At 39.2% G+C, this 20,101-nt stretch overlaps 1 protein-coding gene across 6 annotated transcripts in view; it reads right to left on the minus strand.

Annotated features, from left to right (window-relative positions):
• The window catches only part of SNX14 (sorting nexin 14), a 59,701-nt gene that overhangs the window by 3,072 nt on the left and 36,528 nt on the right, over positions 1–20,101 (minus strand). For 5 of the 6 annotated variants that reach the window (XM_086746010.1, XM_086746007.1, XM_086746011.1 and 2 more), the window contains 11 exons: positions 17,294–17,495; positions 16,242–16,325; positions 16,005–16,105; positions 15,589–15,700; positions 13,763–13,803; positions 13,487–13,606; positions 5,166–5,289; positions 4,504–4,668; positions 3,350–3,445; positions 2,387–2,478; positions 2,183–2,239 (listed from right to left, as the gene is read on the minus strand). In XM_086746010.1, coding sequence (XP_086602136.1) covers positions 2,183–2,239; positions 2,387–2,478; positions 3,350–3,445; positions 4,504–4,668; positions 5,166–5,289; positions 13,487–13,606; positions 13,763–13,803; positions 15,589–15,700; positions 16,005–16,105; positions 16,242–16,325; positions 17,294–17,495 — 1,194 coding nt within the window. Of the gene's footprint in view, positions 1–2,182; positions 2,240–2,386; positions 2,479–3,349; positions 3,446–4,503; positions 4,669–5,165; positions 5,290–13,486; positions 13,607–13,762; positions 13,804–15,588; positions 15,701–16,004; positions 16,106–16,241; positions 16,326–17,293; positions 17,496–20,101 lie in introns of those variants that run through there. The other variant, XM_086746012.1, reaches the window with a different exon arrangement.

The following is a 20,101-nucleotide window of genomic DNA, read 5'->3' on the forward strand; positions in this document are numbered from 1 at the left end:
TCAAAGGCAAGACTCACATATTGGGTGTTTTTCAGCTCTTATCTTTAGAACATGTTCACTTACGCTATGTTTAATGGCAGGGTGCGTATCTGGAGTGATCCAATATATATCCGCACTGGTACGTGTAGCAAGATGCCAGATCCCAAGAGCAGGAAGCAGACTGTCATCCCTGCTAACAAAAATTTTCCCATTTCTCCCATCAGTGTTTCCCCTGCCGAAGAAGCAGTGCTCAAAACAAAACTTCCAGGATGCTGCATCTTCCCTTTAAATGCTGACCGACCTGAAATGTTTTTCTGTTCTTCACTGTAACTACAAACACATTTTGGTATCAAGCAACTCAAAACGCACCAGTGCCTGTTGAACAGAGGGAAAAGGAGCCTGGCTCCATCTTCTTTGTACCCTCCCCTCAGGTATTTATAGACATTAATAACATCCTCTGAGCTGCCTCTTCTGCAGGCTGAACAGTCTCAAGTCTCTCATAGAAGAGACTCCAGTCCCTTCATCATCTTCATGGCCCTTCCACTGGGCTCTCTTCAGTTATATCCATGTCTGTCTTGTACCGGAGAGCCCAGAACTGGACACAGCACTCCAGGTGTGGCCTCACCCATGCTGAGAAGAGGGAAAAATCACCTCCTTTGACCTGCTGGCAACACTCCTAATGCAGCCCAGGATACCATTCGCCTTCTTTGCAGGAAGGGCACATTGCTGGCCCGCGGTCAACGTGGTGCCCACCAGAACCCCCAGGTCCTTTTCTGTCAAGCTGCTTTCCAGCGGGTTAGCCCTCAGCACATCCTGGTGCCTGGGGTTCCTCCCCAGGGGCAAGACTTTGCATTTCCCTTTGTTGAAGTTCATGAGGTTCCTGTCAGCCCACTGCTCCAGCCTGTCAGGGTTCCTCTGGATGGCAGCACAACGCTCTGGTGTATCGGCCACTCCTCCCAGTTTTGTGTCATCAGCAGCCTTGCACTCTGCTCCATCATCCAGATCACTAACGAAAATGTTGAACAGGACTGGACCCACAGCTGAACCCTGGGATACCTCCCTCATTACTGGACTCCAACTAGTCTTCATTCCACTGATCACCATCCCCTGGGCCTGACCGGTGCGGTTAAAGACTATTTCAACGTTACTACACAAAGCCTTTAGTTTTTTTCAGCACCAACTGAAGAAAGACCAATGTTCCTCTATATCTATTACTAGCTGCTGATATATAAAAACAGGTCAGTGGAGTAAAACAGCAGCGCTAAGTCAGGTCTTTTTTTGCAGGACGCAAGTCACCAGGCTACCACTTTATTCCTTTGGTGGGTCGGGTCTTCTTTTGTTTGTTTTTAACCGTTTGAACAATGATGTGAGGAGGGCAGCTCCAGAGCTCATGCGGAGAGTAGGTTAGACTTGGTAGGTTGGCCTCATTTCAATGAAAATAATGGAAGGTGCCCTCGTTTGTTCTGACATCTATAATTTGTTTGTCAGGCAAAACAAACCACTGCTGGCACTCCACAGTTCTCAGGCACAGGGCTCATCCAAACATCTGAATTGTAATGAGGGGGTGTTTTGTTTGTTTACATCTAGTTAGCTATCTAACATCTCCTTCTCACCATGAAGACCAAGCTGCAAACTTACTAAGCAAAACTTTGTTTTATACACAAGTGCAAACACCAGATGGATCACAATGCTAATGACGCACACTTACACAGTACTTTGTGTTGTGCAAATTCTCTCTCCTTTATGTGGACAGTGGGAGTTAGCATTGCAGTGACCAGGCTAGAGGTAAGAAACTATCCTGCCAAATATTCTCAAGTAAAATGCTGAAGCTCAACCTGAGCTCTGCATGCAGAATTCACTTCCTAAATCAGGGAATGCATACAACAGTGCGGTGACAATCAATTAAAAAAAAAAAAAAAAAGGCACAGAGATCCTGACCGCTGTGGGCTCTGTTCAATTCTACTGAAAAGCAGCTCAGACTTGCTGTATGCCAGGCAAATGTGCCTAAACTGACTTGGAAAGAGCTAATTAACAAAAATGTAAATAATTCAGATTTTAATGATTTCAACATATTAAGAACATAGAGATTTTTCCCAAAATTTGAAATTAGTGTTACAAAGGAACAACAGCAAAAATGCACCAATGACCAGACTCACTAGCAGCTTGAAGAATTTGGGAGCTCTTGAACAGAGTTAGCACGTACCTTACTCAGCTCTGGAAAGAGTTCTTGAATCCCAATGTCCAGCAGAACATAAGTTAACTAAAAGAAAATAAAGAAAATTAAAAACACTCCAAGGCAACACTGCTGCTTTTTAACCGAATTAGAACTCACTCCCCTGCCACAGCCATACATTCACTCCAGGAAATTCCGTGCCAAAAGGCGAGTCTCTCATGTGTTGTGGGTTACCTGTTTGTTGAGCACTGGTTGCTGCATTCCATCAAACAGAAGCCTGATGCCTTCGTATTTAGCCTCTTCCCCAATGCACTTGCCTATTAAATCTAAACCAGACACCAACAACAAATACACAAGTCATTAGGAAGCACTGCGAAACAGCTATACGATGCAGTCATAGAACTCCAGTAATTAAAGAAAAAAAAAGTTTAAATTAAAAAAAAAAGAGTGCAAATTGTATCCATCTAAAATGGTAAATGGAAAAACAAAGACTCCTTTGGTTCCTCCTTTTTTCCTCCCTTTCCTTCAGGGATTTTTATAATATCACTATATCGTCCTAATACATTGTTTAATAAACCACAAGCTGAATTTTTTAAATTACTTTCTGAATAACCTAGCAAATGTGCCCCTCTTCCCTAATTTATGCAATGTAAGGACAGCTCAGATTTATCTTCTGGCTTCACAGTGCATCATTTTTAACCCTGATTTCATATGGATAAAACACAAAACACAGAAGCACTCTAAAGATGAAGAAATTATCGTATTAAGGACATTTGTAAAGCTCTATTTCCTTCATGTGTTTATTAAGAACTATGCTACAGCCTTTGTCATAGATCATATAATGGTTAGGGTTGGAAGGGACCTTTAAAGCTCATCTAGTCCAACCCCCCTGCAAGGAGCAGGAACATCTCCAGCCAGATCAGGTTGCTCAGAGCCCCGTCCAACCTGGCCTTGAATGTTTCCAGGGATGGGGCATCCACCACCTCTCTGGGCAACCTGTTCCAGTGTTCTACCACCCTCAGCATAAGTCATGAAACTGAACTGTTGGGTTTTTACACTTAGTAGCAGTATTCTAGTCAACTCAAATCTCCGCAGTGTAAGTATTATTTGATTTGGAAAGCTAATATGACTGTATTTGGGTTATGCATCTACTTGAACAATTAGCCATACTCGTTGGAGGGTCATGAAATACAGAACCTGGAATGTATCTCATCATTTCTTCAAAAGTCTGCTTTGCTCGCTTCTGTTTATCCTGGAGAGAGCGAGGCTCCGTATTCTCACAGAACACGGCATCTGCAGTTAAGACACATTGAAAAAAGAGTCTTTAGGCAGCTGTGCATCACTGACATATAAAAACCTGTTTCGGATTACAGCTTCAAAGTTGAGCTTCTTTTCTGTGCAATCTTGACTGGAAGAGAATTCTAGCCTTGCCAGATAACAGTCTTTTCCTACACTAGCCTGATCAAATCCAGAATACCCGACCTGTGTGGAGAACAATCTTTTGCCAATTTGTCTCCATTCTTTTCAGATTTTTAAACCATTATCTTCTAGGTTTGGATCAATTCTACTTTAGGTTTGTTATGATCTCCTTACTTGCAAATTCCCCTATACTTTCAAAACTATAAGCAGTATTTATACCTTGTGCTAAAACGCTATCTGGAGCTGTCAAAAAATTCAGATTTACCTGTGAATGAGAAAACAAGAATGACTGTTCATCAGAAATATTAGGCACTCAGTTTTGGTTTTAGGGTCTGAAAGATTTACTCCTTTCCTTTTTCATCCTTCACAAGCTTTCTTTCTGGCTTGATAAGGACAGAGTTTTCTTGATTCCAGAGCTCTGGCCAGACGTGTTGTTTAGAACTAACTACAGTCAGATAACACTTCTCTACAGTTATGAGGTAATTTTTAATATTTTTTTTTTAACCTCCCCGTCCCTTATTTGAAGGTCAAGAACACTCAAGTCCTCTCAAAATTCCATCATAACAATAGGAACAAAAAAGTTAACAAAAAAGGACTGAGATGTAGCAGACAAGTGAAAAGCAATTCAAAGATTGCATGAAATATTTGTGCTCTGATATATTAAATGAACTTTATGCTGTTTTTCTTGTTCTTTGCGCACCTTAGCAAATTACTATTCATAATTTTTCCGTAATCATCATCAGACACCATGGCTGACTCAGCACCTTTCTGCAACAAGCTTTTGGAACCTTTTAATAGACCTACTTGATTTTTAAAACTTCATTAGCCTTAGTCAAGCATCGCAAAGTTTAATATTTGGAAACTTAACAGAAGGTATTTCAAATATCAAACTAAAGCAGTATTTTCACAGCAAAGATGTAGCTTTTACTGACCTCTGAGTAGTGTGATCAGAGAAACCAAGCGGTGCTCCTGAAATAGCTGTTCTAACTTATAGTGCAAGTAATAGTCTGTGTACAGTTCCAAGGTATTTTTGAAGAGAATTCTACCTCCCATCAAGAGGTGATGCAGCCAGTCAGGAATGCGGAAAACTACCCGACCTGCAAAGTAACAGTAACACACATTTGTAATGTTCTCCTGCTGATGATATTGGAGTCACTTAATCAAAAGGAAAAAAAAAAAGAAAGAAAAGATTGTCAATAAGCAAATATTATTTTAGTTTTCCTAGTGCAACGCTTATCAGACTGCTTATCAAATACTTCCTTTAACTATTTTCATTATTTAATTCCTAGAGTGTACAAGCAGCCCAGGCACATCTGAGAAAAGGGAAAGGACCGACTCCTGTAAGCTCATACTCTGAGATGCAGAAAGAAAGATATAACAAAACAACTGAGCAATAATGCATGATAAATTATTCTATTTTAGCACAGCAACAAAGTCTTTTAAAGACAGACCGTGTTCCTTAGTTGTACATTGTTAAGCTTGCAAGTGCTGAATTATTTATGATTACTACAATAGAACTTTATTTCTTACAAAAAAATCTATTCTTCATATTTAGCATGAAGCATACGAATAATTAAGAGAAACCAGTTCTTACCAACATACATTAAGTAGTCATAGACTCCTTCTACAGTCATCATTTCCATGAAGTAGTTCTGATTTTGTCGTCTTTCTGTGTTCTCAGACCGGTTTGCGTTATTCTTGAATAAATCATTGAAAAGCTAAAAATAGAAACATACAACTGAAAACACTGCATTCAAAGACAAAAGGATAGCCATCAGTTCTTTGGGGTTTTTTTTTTAATTAGAAATACCTTTTTTTTCCCAGAGCTTTCAAAGAACTAATCAGCTTCCCTTTTTTTTTTTTTTAAACCTCTTCACTTTCCAACAGTAGGAAAAAATAAAGAGCATGTCACATGTTGCCAAGATATTCAACACTCAAAGTACCTGGATTCAGAACAACTCATCAGGGCAACTGAGATGTTAATTCATGAGCTCTTTTGCTCCTGATACCTTCACATATCCAGAACTTTATCACAGGCTTCAATTCCTTTGATGCACCCCGTTCTGTCAATGAGGGGCATAAAGGATACGGAGTTTTTCATCCTTAAATCATAGGGGAACCCTATGACATCTAAGTGTTCCTAAAATTTCCTGTTAGCTTCCATTTTGAAATAAATACCATTGTTTCTGGACAAGATACCCAACTTTTTACACAGAGAAATTCCCGTTTCCCCCGTCAGCTTGATTATTTATAGCAAAAACCTCATGAATATTTGTAAGCTACCAAGGTTTGGGTTTCTTTACATTTATCCCATTTCTCCTTTTATTCCTTTATCCTTTTATTTTCCTATGTTCCCCTCCACCCACCCTGATCCCTCTATTTCCTTGCCTTTTGTTCTTCCCCAAAAGATATCATTATAATACTTGCAAAATCCCAAGAGGCTCTTCCCTGCATCCCATAAAGAGTCCCATACCACCTAGGCAGTACTCCTGTCCCCTCCCAAGTCTGTGGGCTCCAGCAGCTGGAAAGGAGGAGTTCTCTAAATCCTGAGGCTCTCCACATTTGACAACACCTAGCAATCATCATTACCAGTTTATTTTAAATTATCTTATCCCCAAAACCGCTGATCTAAAGATAAAAAAGAATTTACACAAAATAACCTGTATTAGGAAAAGAAAGTTCAAAAGTTTATGCCAAGCTTCCAAAAAAGTATCCTGGGACTAGAAACAAATGCAACGTAATTATAGCGTTGCCTAGTTTGAGATCATTGCTACTGACACAGATTTTTCTGTATCATTCAAATTAAAAATAGTTCCTAGGCACAGGAAGTAACTTGCTTCTATGTGGTTCACTTTCTGCAGAGCAATTCTCCCTGAAATAGATAAGACCATAAAACATCCAAATCACAACAGGCTCTGAATCATGGAAGTCTCTAAACAGAATGCTCTGCATTCTTAGGAAAAATTACATCAGGAAATCTGGCAAGACTCGGGTTTTGACCTGTACTTCTCAAGGCCCTCCCCTTTTGTTAAGTGCTGAACTGCTGTCATTATCTTCACAAAGCTCACTCAAACTAAACCACACCAAGTTATTATATAAATTACATGAAAAAACAAATAGGGTTAATGCACTGGTGGATGACTGGTATCCAGGAAAGTAACAAACCTAAAAAGTACACATACCTATTCACACCTACTGTATAAAAGCCTCCCTCATATGTTATTTAAAAAACCCTGTACAAACTGAAGTTTATATCCTCCTAAATACTGAAACTAAGACACTGGGAAAATCTTAGTTGAACTATTGTAACTTAAACTGGAACCTCATTTATTTTTAGCGATGCCCCATGACCTGACAGAGGTGATACATACTGAGCTAACTCAAAGCAGCCCATTGTGCAAAGTAGATATAGGTTAGAGGAGTGGGTACAGGCCAAGCTAAATCATTAACAGCAGTCCACTAGGTGATGTATTTAAAACCAAAAAAAAACCCCAAAAAAAACCCAACCAAACAAAAAAAAACCCCACAAACACACCACAATCATCTTAGGGCAAAGCTTTTTGACTTCTGAAAGTTATTTCAACTTTCACCCCAAACCAGAAGCAGCATCTTTTGAATGTCGTACGTACCTCCACACATGGATAATGTCATCCACCTTAAATATAACGCTTCCTTGATCACCATCAAGCTTTGAAAGCTCAGACTCTTGCACGTGGCATTTCAGAAAGCAAGAGCAGATCAACACGTGCCAAAACTACTGAGCCAACGAGCAGTTTTTGCACTACTCCCATGCAAGTGTGGATTCTACAGTCATTAGCAACGCACCTCTGAAGGATAGAGCAGCCGTAACAGAAAGTGGCATTGCATCTCTACTTGGGTGTTTTGCACTTCCCGGGATTTTGACTCAGAGGAAAGCCAAGTGAAAAACATTCAACTGGATATCTAATACAAAAGTTGAGATTATATTCACAATTCAGACAAGCATGGGATTTTACTTTTAAATGTTTCTGCAGATGTTAATAATTGAGACGTGATATAATGCTCATTGTTGTAATTAGGCTAAAAAAAGACAAGCTGTGATTATAACCATGAAATAGTCTTAAAAAGCTTTCAGTGAGGAAATTCCTAGTTTGATACTGGTTAATAATTAAAGCCAAGCTCTTGAAGAAAGTGAAAGAGAAAAGGTCTGTATTAAAAAAAAGACCAAAGTAATCCCTTGTACAAAAAGCTATCCATTGTACCTTGATGGGTAAAGTTAGCAAAATAAGGATGAATGCTTACATAAAGTGCATAATAGAAAAAAAAAAATTACTCAACGGTTAGTGAGCGCATATGCAAATATACAGCCATACATCCCAGTACAGCTGTGAAGTTTATAGAAGCAGTATCACGATTATGAACAATACCCACAGCCAAAGGCATGAACCTCTCCACCGTTTTTCCTGCTCATTTGCGAAGTACTGATGACTACATCAAAATGGTAAGAAGAAAGAGTATATGTAGTGTCTGAACCACATCAGATAGTGCATTGAAAAGCAATTGTGTCTTCCTCCAAGTAACTATGCATAAACATACATTATACTGTTGGTTTTCCAAAAGCAGTTTTTATTGCTGTTGGCAAGTCATCACAAGCCAGCAGAACAATGCCTTGGTAGATATATTTTGCAAAGCCTGCATCAGCTAAGAAGTCCTGATCTGTTCTAGCAAGTCTGACAAAATTATGGTCAAAGCCAATCGAGCTGCTTACAGACCTTCGGAATGGAAACATAGCTGGGAAAGCCAGAAATCCTGCTGGTGCCCCTAGGAGGGGGAAACAGGGTTTTTGTTTCTCCGGTTTGGTTTAACCAGGGAAGCTGGTAACTCTTTCAATCTCGTGGATCTGATACAGGATAAAATCCAATTGCTACTGGCTGTACTATGGTTGACCACTCATGTTAAAAATTATGCTTTTTAAACCAGTCTTTCCACCAATATTTGAAACATACAAACACAGACATGCACCAGGAATATTCAAAAGGAGGCAGCATGCAGAAAATCTTTCAGAGAAGTAGGCACATTTCTGATTGAACTCAAGTTTTCAGGTGCCCTGAAAGACTTCCAGACATTTCTTATTTACCCTGTTGATACAGATGTAGCCTGGGTGTACCCTATTCACGGCAAAAGAGTTGGCAGCACAAGCACCAGGGAATGTGCATTGTACTCTCAGGAGATTCCAACATGTGGATAGTAGAATCAAGAGATCCATGCCAGACAAGGTACACGGGAACACTGCGGCAATACAAGCATCAGCTGGAAATTGACTCTAGCATTTACCAAAAAATTCTGTGTTGAAGAACTTTCTTACTATGAGATAATATGCTCTTCTCACAGATGGGCACTCACAAAATGCCAATTGTCCGTCTCTGCAGCTGCCTGCCAGAGCTCTTCATTGACTCCATACAGGTAGCTCACACAATCCTGGTAGAGACATTTAGCTTTCATCTCCATCACCAGCTTCTATTGGGTAAGGGTGCTGCACAGTGCTCACATCTTCATGAAGATGTCATATAGCACAACAGAAGTGAAACTGCAGAACTACTGAAGTCTATGCCAGATGTATTTCGGGGGGTAGTGAGGGGTGTTAGCTCAGTCTGAACATCCCTTGGTGCCTGCATTCCTAAACAGCATTTTCCAGTTTAATTTCATGTGAAATAAACTCAGTTAATGAGTTCTAAGACAGCTCCCTAATTCGAGAGAAAACACAATAAGCAGAGTTGATGAGGAGATTTGCTTCCAAAAAGCATCACTGATATGAACTAAAATGGTCTGGCAGATGAAACCACTGTGGCTTACAAATCAAATCCAAGAAGTGACAAGATGTAAATGGTGCAGTGCTCTGGCACAAAGCTTTTCCCAAGCATAGGCTGACTTCAGAAAGCAAAAATTGTCTTTCAAAGCAGGCACAGGCACCCTGACAAATCAGCAAGAAGGATGAATTTCACAATGTGCATGGGTAGACTCAGCAGAGACCATAACACAGCACAACCTGGGATATCAGATCTCTAATAATTACAGTTATTGTGTGAGTAAGTGTACGCTTTGGCTAAACTGACAGCAGAGAGCACATGAGAAAGCAGTCAGCACATGAATTCCTTACACATACATACCTCTGCTGGAAAAAATTGGTAGTATAATTTAAGCACAAACAGATAGCGAGCATATGATCATAGCACTGTCTTGCAGCGTCCCCCAAGGAGAAGTGTCTCGAGTGCCCATCATTAAATAATAATCATAGCTCTGCAAGAGAAATACTAAGTCTGAAACTTTCCATCCATTTACAACAAATGGCTACCCAAAACAAAACAGATTTCTTTTGGGAAAGAAAAAAAGAAAATCTAAAATATATATAGAACCAATTACTTGTTCATAAAAGAGCTAACTAGAATAAAGTTGCTTAGAAAAACAGCGAACTCACTCTCACAACAGCCAGTGAGAAGGAATGGAGAGCTGGGGCTAGCCTCACCTGTTTTGCTCTCTGCAAAGAAAACTCGTACCTCATGACAAAAGCACCTCCTACAGCGTTATCAGCAGCACTACGACTGAAACTCTACAAACGTGTGTCTCCAGTGGAGCACATACGTGGACAGTTAAGTCAGCGGTTGTAAGGAGGTTTCCTCAACACTGTTTCTGAAAATGACATTAGAGAACAAAAAGCAGCGAAGACCCAAGTTTTAAGGAAACTTCACTATTCCAAAATGAAAGACAAAATACAGCCAGCTCTTTGCTTTCCTGAGACCACCATGGCTGAAAAGAATTAGGAAAAACTCATTCCAGAGCCTGAATTTCTGTACATATGGTTATTTATAAGAACAACATACTGACATTAGTTTGCATTTTAACTGAGCAATGCTATATGCATTTTTTAACCTTTTATAATCCAAAATGGTTTTGGAGAGAGCACTTAGAAACTACTAAAAGGAATTAATTTTGATCCTTTAACAAAGTTTTTCAAGCAAACTACAGGAAGAATCCTGTCTTCACAGGAATGCTTCAGAGTGCAAAGTGTGTTGCTCAAATATTTTATTTAAGTATGTTAAATGTATTAAAGCTAACTTCAGTAGTTCTTGACAGGTCACAGTAAAATATTAACTGATTGTTCGTACTATAGCTGCTGTTTTGTAAAAAACATTTGAAGTATTTATACATGTCCCATTTCTAGCACAAGTCAAAAACTTTACATCTGATTTTTAAAACTGACGATACATTTATATCCCTCTGAATAGACAGTAACAGCAAAATATCTTAACCTTGGAAATAGAATCCAAGGTAAGAGAGGACTTGAAATGAAGGCTACTAATTTTGTGTGTGTGCACATGTAAGCTAACACTACAATATTGGCTGTAGTAATTCAGACTTCAGGTTTAGAAGATGAAATCTAAACAAATTAATAAATTTAACTGCCACTGTAATTAATCGGTATAAAAGCTTTGTAGCTGTAAATTCTGTAAAAGTGTCATAACACTACAAAAGTGTCCATAGTGAAGGAAATCAAAAGGTTCACTTTAATAGCCCATCCCCAACAAGAACTATAAATGTACCCTGGGCTCCTAACTCTTGCAAGAAGAGAACAGGGATAGACAGTACTTTCCACCAACACTCTTCAAGTCTCCAATTCGTTTCAACTAAGAAAAGGTTCATGAGCTGGATGCAGTGTCTCTACAGGTATTCCCCTTGAATACATTTCCTTTTTTGTGAATTTGACCAGTCTCACCTCATAGTTGTTGAAGCTTCTGACATTCATAACATCTTTTGGCAAGGAGTTCCACAAATCTACTAACCATCGCAAGAGCACTTTTTGTTTTGAACCTAGCTCTTACCACCTTCATTTGTCATAGAATCATGTGGTTGGATGTGACCTATAAGATCATCTAGTCCAACCGTCTTCCCACTACCATTGCTGCCACAGCTACTAAACCATATATTATAGCTTCTCATCAAGCCGCCTCTTGAACACTGCCAGGGATGGCGACTCCGCCACCTCCCTGGGCAGGCCATTCCAGTGCCTGACCACTCCTTGGGAGAAAAAGTTTTTCCTCACGTCCAATCTAAACCTCCTCTGGTACAACTTGTGGCCATTTCCTCGGGTCCTGCTTGTTGCCTGGGAGAAGAGGCCAAACCCCTGCTCATCACAACCTGCCTTCAGGAAGCTACAGAGTGCAATGAGATCTCCCCTGAGCCTCCTCTTCTCCAGACTGAACAATCCCAACTCTCTCAGCTGCTCCTCATAAGACTTGTGCTCCAGACCCCTCACCAGCTTTGTTACCCTTCTCTGGACACGTTCCAGGGCTTCAATGTCTTTCTTGTAGTGAGCGGCCCAAAACTGAACACAATACTCAAGGTGCGGCCTCACCAGCGCCGAATACAGGGGGATGATTACCTCCCTGCTCCTGCTGGCCACACTATTTCTAATGCAGGCCAGGATGCCATTGGCCCTCTTGGCCACCTGGGCACACTGTCGGCTCATGTTCAGCTGAGCATCAACCAACACCCCCAGGTCCCTTTCCTCTTCACAGTCCTCCAGCCACTCAGCTCCGAGCCTATAGCGCTGCATGGGGTTATTGTGGCCAAAGTGCAGGACTGGACACTTGGCCTTGTTGAACCTCATCCCATTCAGCTCAGCCCAGCGATCCAGCCTATCCAGATCCCTCTGAAGGGCCTCCCTACCCTCAGGCAGATCAACACCACCACCCAACTTGGTGTCATCTGCAAACTTACTGAGGGTACACTCAATCCCCTCCTCTAGGTCATCAATAAAGATATTTAATGCTGTTTAGTTTTTGCACTAGAAGAGAGAGGGGAAAAAAAAGCCCCAATCTTTATCCCCTGTACTCTCATGCTATGCATTATTCTTTAGACTATCATACATCTTCAGTTTATCACTTTGCAAAATGAAGTGTCCTGGCTTACACAGCACAGTTTCAACTCCTCTTCCCAAAGCTAACAAGACAGCAGAAAAGCTTACAGTACTGAGTTTTCTTTTAAAACCTCTCAGATGGCAAAGTGTATGCAGATTAAATATCTTGTGCTAAATCACACCAACTCTGTAACACTGAGTTTGGGGTCTGATATGCTAGTCCAGAAACAATATTGCTCCGTAAATTCCACAAATACATTAACACTCTAAAGCAGTCTAACACAGAAATATAAAGACCAGTGTCTTTAAAGTCCCTGAAGCTAACAGAAGTCTTTCAAGTAAGTTTCACCAGTCCCTAATCACAAATATAGGAAGATCAAGAAAGGAACAACCTTTTCCTATAGTCAAATAGAAGGTTAAACTTGTAAGTGTTGGGCTTTAGCTGTGGCAATGTTGGAGAGAGAAACTACAGTTAAGTGATATAGTTAATCTATTATGTACCCCAGACACCAATGAACTGTATACTAACGTTTTAAAGGCAGATAAACAGGTATCAGCACCTTAGAAATTTTGGCTTGTAGCAACTTTGACAAGTCTCACATTTGTCAAACACTCAGGCTCGTCTCACGTAAAAATGGAAGCTGCCTTATGCTATTAAAACATTCCCCATCTTACACCTTTGCTTTCCTCCTCCTTCTCTCTGTACTTCCCACGCTCTCTACTTTGTATCCTCATCTCCAAATCCAGTAAGAATTAAAAAAAAAGAAAAAAAAAACAAACCAAAAACTCAAACAACCAGCAACCAACGCTCAAAAGTCATTCAGACTAAGGCACTTATAGGACAGAAGACAATAAATTTCTCTACACTACTATTCTCCTTCTTGTGCAAAAAGACAACACAAAATAGGTAAGCTGTTATATTTATTGTTTTTTTTTTTCTTTCTGTTTATTCGCTGCATTTTCAGAGCATGGTCAATTTTCCCCACTCCTGTAAAGCGGGAAAGGAAGAGGAGTTACTGTACCTTCTTGTTGTTTTCAGAAGTGGGACTCAAAATGGTAAGTTCAGGCCTACTTGGTTTAGGCTTGGGAGATTCACAGGAGTTGATAAAATTCATGATGAATGGCTCCAAATGCTGACCTTTCTGAAATAAGATATGAGTGTCCTGTCACTTGCACAATTGTAGAAAAAGCAACAAACAAAACACTGATTTTCCAAACAAATTTTTGACTAGCTTATAAGTTAGTGGCACATGAACTTAGTCATTTAAGTTAAAATGTTGGCAATCTGGAAGACGTACCTCTTTCATCAGCTTTCCTGGAACAGATTTTATAATTTTACCTATAATTAGAAACAAACAAAAATTTTCTGTTATCACTGCCTGATCTTAAAGGCATTTTGCTCTGCTACATTTCATGTACTTATTGTCTAATACTTAATTTAAAAATACTATAGTTTTTTTAAAAATGTTTTTTTTTTTAATTTGGCACAAAAAGCTATGAAAATAAAGTCTTCCACATATCTAGCTTATGACTTAATGCTTAGTACTTTTCAAGAAAAGATACTTAAAATATGAAAGATACACAGATGATTATCTGAACACTTTTTTTTTTAAAAAGCAAAGTACTCTAGATCTGCCTTTGACATTTTTCTAGAAGCTCAAACATAAATAGCCATAGCAGCAGTACTATACAACAGCAGCATAGGCACAATTTTCTGTATTTAAGTTCTTCATCCTTCATAAACTTTTATCACAAAAGAAATCCCAAAAACTGAGATTCGCCTCTTTCCCTGAAAAGATCAGCTAATCTGGAGAGATTCTGGAAGGATCCAATCCTGAAAGTATTGGTGAGTAAAGTTTTACAAATTGGACAGGTTACAGCTGTGGTCTTAAAAATCAACTTTTCTGTCCCTTTAGGGCTATCAGGATACAGCACAGTAACTTTAAATGCCGAAAAATTAAAGTGTCTAGGATGAGTTTTATTTTAAGCACTACATTTACAATATTATTTTTCTTATCTATATCTGATTAAATTTGGAACTCACATTGGAAAGTATGTACAATGATCAAATTATAATAATAAAATCACTCAATCTCACAAAAAGCCCTATTGAAATGCCAGGACTTGTTAAAATGATGTTTAGACAAGTGAAGCATAGTCTCAGACATGAGATGCATTACAATAAACACCGTAATTATAAGCTTTTTTTAACAACATACAGTTGGATCTAGCAGGGAGATCTGAAACGAAACAAAAGCATTTAACTGGAAGATGACCACCAAAATCTCATTCAACAACTTACTAAGCACACTAAGAGAAGGGCCACCCCAGCAGGTTCATGTCATGACTGGGAGAAGCAGAAATGCAGTGGCACAGTTGAGACGTAGCTTTCCTGGACCACACTGGTGCCAGAAGCACAAGGGCTACAATACACACAGACAGACTGGCCCTGAGGTTGACCTTACCAGCTCAGGCCCAGTACCCTGAGACAGCTACACCGCAGCCAAGCTGTAAAGTCACACTGCAGTCTACTTTTTGGATTTATTATCAACCTTTACATCCAATACCGAGAATTTCTCAGCTTCTCAATTTCCATTTGGCCTGCCTACATCACACACACCACCTTCTCAAATTCTATCAAGTGGCTTACAAGAGATCTTAACACTAGCTAATACTAGAAATATTAAATATTGCAGTTTTCAGATTAAACAGATTTTAATCAACTAATACTGAAAGGTAGTTTACATTTAGAAATCGTTTATACCATCACACCTGTAAACAATGACTGACTTGTGCAGATTTGACTCCTGACAATATCGTAAGTCTTCCTGAACTATGAAATCTGTTAGAGAAATCTTATCATCTTGCTTGCTGACATAAAGATTCAAAAGCAACCACTTAAACACTTTTTTCCATAATCTCAAAATGTCCTTTTTCTTCAAGGAAGAAGTTTCAGTGTATCTTGTTTGCTGAGCTATAATTTTAAGGGCTGTGAAAGAGCAGAGTTCTTATTTCCCACCTCCATATCCTTACACAAGAGTTATCTATTTATTACTACTATCATTCAGTCACAGTATCTACACTATTACTATTTGTCAGCATAAACAACTAGCATATTACATACCAAGATTCACATCAGGCAGCATTTTATCAAGAAATTGAGTCTCTCCTCCATTAGGGGACAGGAAGTCAGCTAAAAGCTGGCTGTTACTTAGTTCTGGATGTTGCAGAAGTTTCTTTGAGATAAAAGGAAAGAAACAAGTACTTTAAAACTGATTTTTAAAAATCAGATTATCTATAGCAAAAAAAAGAAAAATATATATATATTCAAAGAGCATTATATTACCATAGATATTTTCATTTGAAAAAAAAAATTCTGTTTTCAGTCACATGAAACTTTAACAAGTTTTATTTGCCCACTTCAATCCTTTCTATAACCCTAGTTACTTGGAAATAAACAAGCAAAAAAGCAGGTATTCTTTTATTAATTTTATATTATTAGTTTTAGGATATTCCTTGCTCCAAAACTTTGTTTTATACCTGCAGATATTCCTGAAACTCCTCTCTCTTGGATTTTAAGAACTCATAGTTTTTGGGGCCAATGATTCTCTTGGAGGGAAGCTGAGCATCAGAAAACGTACCTAATAAAGATATTAAGGAGAGGAAATTATTCTTGTAACACAGCAAGCATTGGTTTAATTATTTTAATTTTCAGTTCAGTACTAAATGATAACCATAGCAGCTGGAAAGAGGCTTTCCAGATGATGGAGAACATACCGTGAAATTCTGTTAGCTTCGACTCGAGCACATAAAATTCAAGATACCTCCTGTAGACAGACCAGTGTTCGGGTTCATGACCAACTAGGGGGCAAAAAAGAAACCCAAATCAACATTAAAAATAAACCAGGTTTTATGCCACTTGAGAGACAAAATAAGCAACAGCAAACGTATGTTGGATTCTTATAGGAAAAATCGAAATTATTTTAGTCCCCCATATTGCTGTAACATAAAAAAATCCCAGCCAGGTAATTTAAGTGTTAAATTAGAACGCATACTTGGTAGACAGATATGGTACTAGCATGGAAATTATTATTTCATTTAGGAGATCCCTAAAATCTAAACAATGGAGCACTGCATAACTTCAGAATTTATCAGGGCTGGCTAGGTTAGACTTGTTTTCAAACTTTTAACCAAACGATTTACAGAAAGTCTACTTGTTGAATACAGTCCTCTGCACCACCAGCTTGAACCCTGATCATTCTTCCTCCCGGAAGATATCACTAAATAACTCTTAAACACTTCTCGCTTACTGTGGAAGTATTAGTTTCACTAACACAAATCTACGCAGCCTCAGGACGATGCTATTTTCCCCGCTCACATGTACTGCTATCTAGATACTGATAAACTATCTGCAAGCCAAGATGGCTCCTAATAATCAAAATATCTTCATTTCCTAAGAACTATATTTTAAGGTTACATTAAAAGTTATTTATTGTTTGTTATTCCAAAGTTCAGAGTCGGTGAAAGAAAAATATGCCAAGTGCTTATTAATATGAACCATAGGATCCATATTTCTGGAAAGATAAAATTACAACTTTGGCACTAAGTCTAAATGGAACTGATTCATGCTGAGAAGTCAACTCACAACTTGCAAGTACTAAATGTCATCATTTAACTCTCAAAAATGTTTCCTCAGAATTGTCAAGTCATTATTTCAAAATCAGAATAACATATGCAAAATACACTGCAACAGCCATCAGAATACAGCACACTAGAATAATTGGAGTTCATTTTTAAATGACATTTTATTTACTCACAACATTGCATACCTGCCCTTCTATCATTTCTCTCTACATCAATACAGAACACAGGAATTCTTTCCTTTCTGTCTTTTCTCTCCAAGGAGGGATCGTCAAAGAAATCTACATATGGGATGCTAATTTTCCATGCGGCAAGGTTGCGGGGTGTATTTGGGGTACTAACAGCCTCCTCAGGAGAGTCATCTTCCATCACCATAACACCTTCTTCAATCTGTAAAGATTCAAACATCAAGATCTACAGTTATATTTTAATTGGTTTGGTCTACCTTCGCAAAACTTATATACAATAATGAAACATAAATTTAGTCTTTAAGTATGTGTCACTAAGTAATAAAAGAACAAAAAACCCATTTCATTAATGGAGTTTTCATGTATATTAATTGGTTTTTTTTTAGATCCACTGAAAATTAAGTTGAACTTAGCAACTTTTAGTGAGACCTGAAAGTTTTTACAGCACTATCAATTTCCATATCTGATACTTCAGGTAAAAAAAAATGAAAGAGGGTGAGGAGGGAATAGAAGTACTAAAGGAGACAGCTGGAAGAGTGACGTAGACACAGACTGAATCCTACAGGAACCAACTTGGCTCCAGTATTTAGCTGCACTGCATTCTTCAGCATACTAGGACCCAAACTGAAGACTTGAGCTTAATAGGTCAGGCCAAGAAACTATCTAAACACAAGAGATGGTGCACTGTTAGTAGGTGCTTCTAAGTTAGTAGGTCTCCCATCTCCACAGCCAAGTGCAACCGAGTACATTGCGGACACATGAATCTGACTTGCTCTGCAAGGTGCAACACAACCACAACTGGGACTGAATTATTCCTGCAGCCCAGAGCTCTTTTTAAGCAAAGTCACCGTAAGTGTTACTGCATTCCCCATCAGCTCCGGTCCTCATCAGGCCTGTCCCAGAGCTGTGATGAACGGATTTAACACTTGGCAGGCGGTCACAAGTGGTGTTCCCCAGGGGTGAGTCTTGGGGCCAGTTCTGTTTAATATCTTTATCAATGATCCAGACGAGGGGATCGAGTGCACCCTCAGTAAGTTTACAGATGACACCAAATTGGGGGGGAATGTTGATCTGTTTGAGGGTAGGAAGGCTCTGCAGAGGGATCTGGACAGGCTGAACTGATGGGCTGAGGTGAACTGTATGAGCTTCAACAAGTAATTACACTTCCAGCGAGGCAGAGTCACTTTAAGGCATAAAGCGGGTACGGGTCAATTGTTCTTGAACTGCTCATAAAAGGGCCATAACCTCCCTGTCTGCCTTCTTCACTTGGCGCTTCTGAGGTTGTACTGGATCATCAGCGAAGTTTCACACGCTCATAACCTCTTTTCACCATATTCATCATCTGATTTCTAGCCTGGTTTTGGTAATCATCCTACACAAGTTTGCAGGCTTTTCCACTGTGACAACCACAGCACCTACATTAACTGTAAGCCAGGAAGCATGAATTTCTGGGTGTTTTAAATTTCTTTCTAAACAGACACCAATCTACAATAGTCACAGGTTGCCTCAGTCTCTATCCATTTCTTTATCCAGCAAAACCACAAATTCAAGTCTACGGATCATCTTGCTGTCTTGGGAACAATACCTGTGCTTTAATATAGAATCATAGATCAGTTTGGGTTGGAAGAGACCATTAAAGGTCATCTAGTCTAACGCCCCTGCAAGGAGCAGGGACATCTCCAACCAGATCAGGTTGCTCAGAGCCCTGTCCAACCTGGCCTTGAATGTTTCCAGGGATGGGGCATCCACCACCTCTCTGGGCAACCTGTTCCAGTGTTTCACCACTCTCACATGCAGCATATCTTTTGCTCTATTTAAAATTTAGCTGACAAAGACTGAGTGTGGTTTCATGGAATTACTACTATCATGTTAGCAGCTTACAAAGCTGCTGCTGAGAGCCACAGAAAGCTGCTAACACGTATTTCTATCCCTACATGATTTCCTTAGACTAAATGGATGTTTCCTATAGGCTTACACTGCAAAAAAAAAAAAATGACTTTGGGGAAAAAAAAAATTAAAAAAGCAAAGCTATTTTTCCATTTCTGTCACAATGCACAGAACTAGATTTCACTGCCATTCTTTACCTTATATTTACCTTGAATTCACTAAGCTCACATTAACACCAATTACTTAAACATCTAATCAGTATCTGTGTAGGAAGAAATAATTCCCATACCCTCCCTCCATAAGCTAATTAAAAAGTTGCTAAGTCTGTATACTGCACTGCCACCATCTTAAAACTACACACTTCCCAGATCACGTTTCCTTGTCCCAGAGAGCTCTTCCTCTGACTCTGTAACACCTGCTAGGAAACTACACCTCAGTACTTACTGTGACATTATTAGTGTCGAATTCTGTTTATTCAGTATTTACTCATGAAGTGAAATCACAGCTCTGTCCAGCTCTTTGGAGGCACAGTAACCTTACAACAGTTTAGTGGTTTCTTTTCCCATTTCTTCTTCCCATCCACACTTACCAAGTGAAGGGATTTGGGTATTTTCCAAACTTTGTCTAAGGTGGTTCTAGTAAAAACATAGTATCCTCCCTTTACTTAATGCAGCAATTTGAGACAATGCTGCACTTAAAAAGCTTGCATTCTTGCCTAAGCTAAAACCATTCCGTCCATTTGAAAACCTTCCTTAAATGCTATATTGTCTGTCCTACACGCTGAATTCAGCAACTTCTCACAAGTAACTTCTTGTGCTCTGGCACAAAACCATGTTCCCTCTCTGAGCTCCACTGCTTCCATTATACTTCTACCAATTCCTCTACTATACAGGAATTATACTTCCACACCCTTTGCCTGGA

This window comes from Chlamydotis macqueenii, chromosome 3 (assembly GCF_036417535.1).
Source record: "Chlamydotis macqueenii isolate bChlMac1 chromosome 3, bChlMac1.mat, whole genome shotgun sequence".
Classification (NCBI taxonomy): domain Eukaryota; kingdom Metazoa; phylum Chordata; class Aves; order Otidiformes; family Otididae; genus Chlamydotis; species Chlamydotis macqueenii.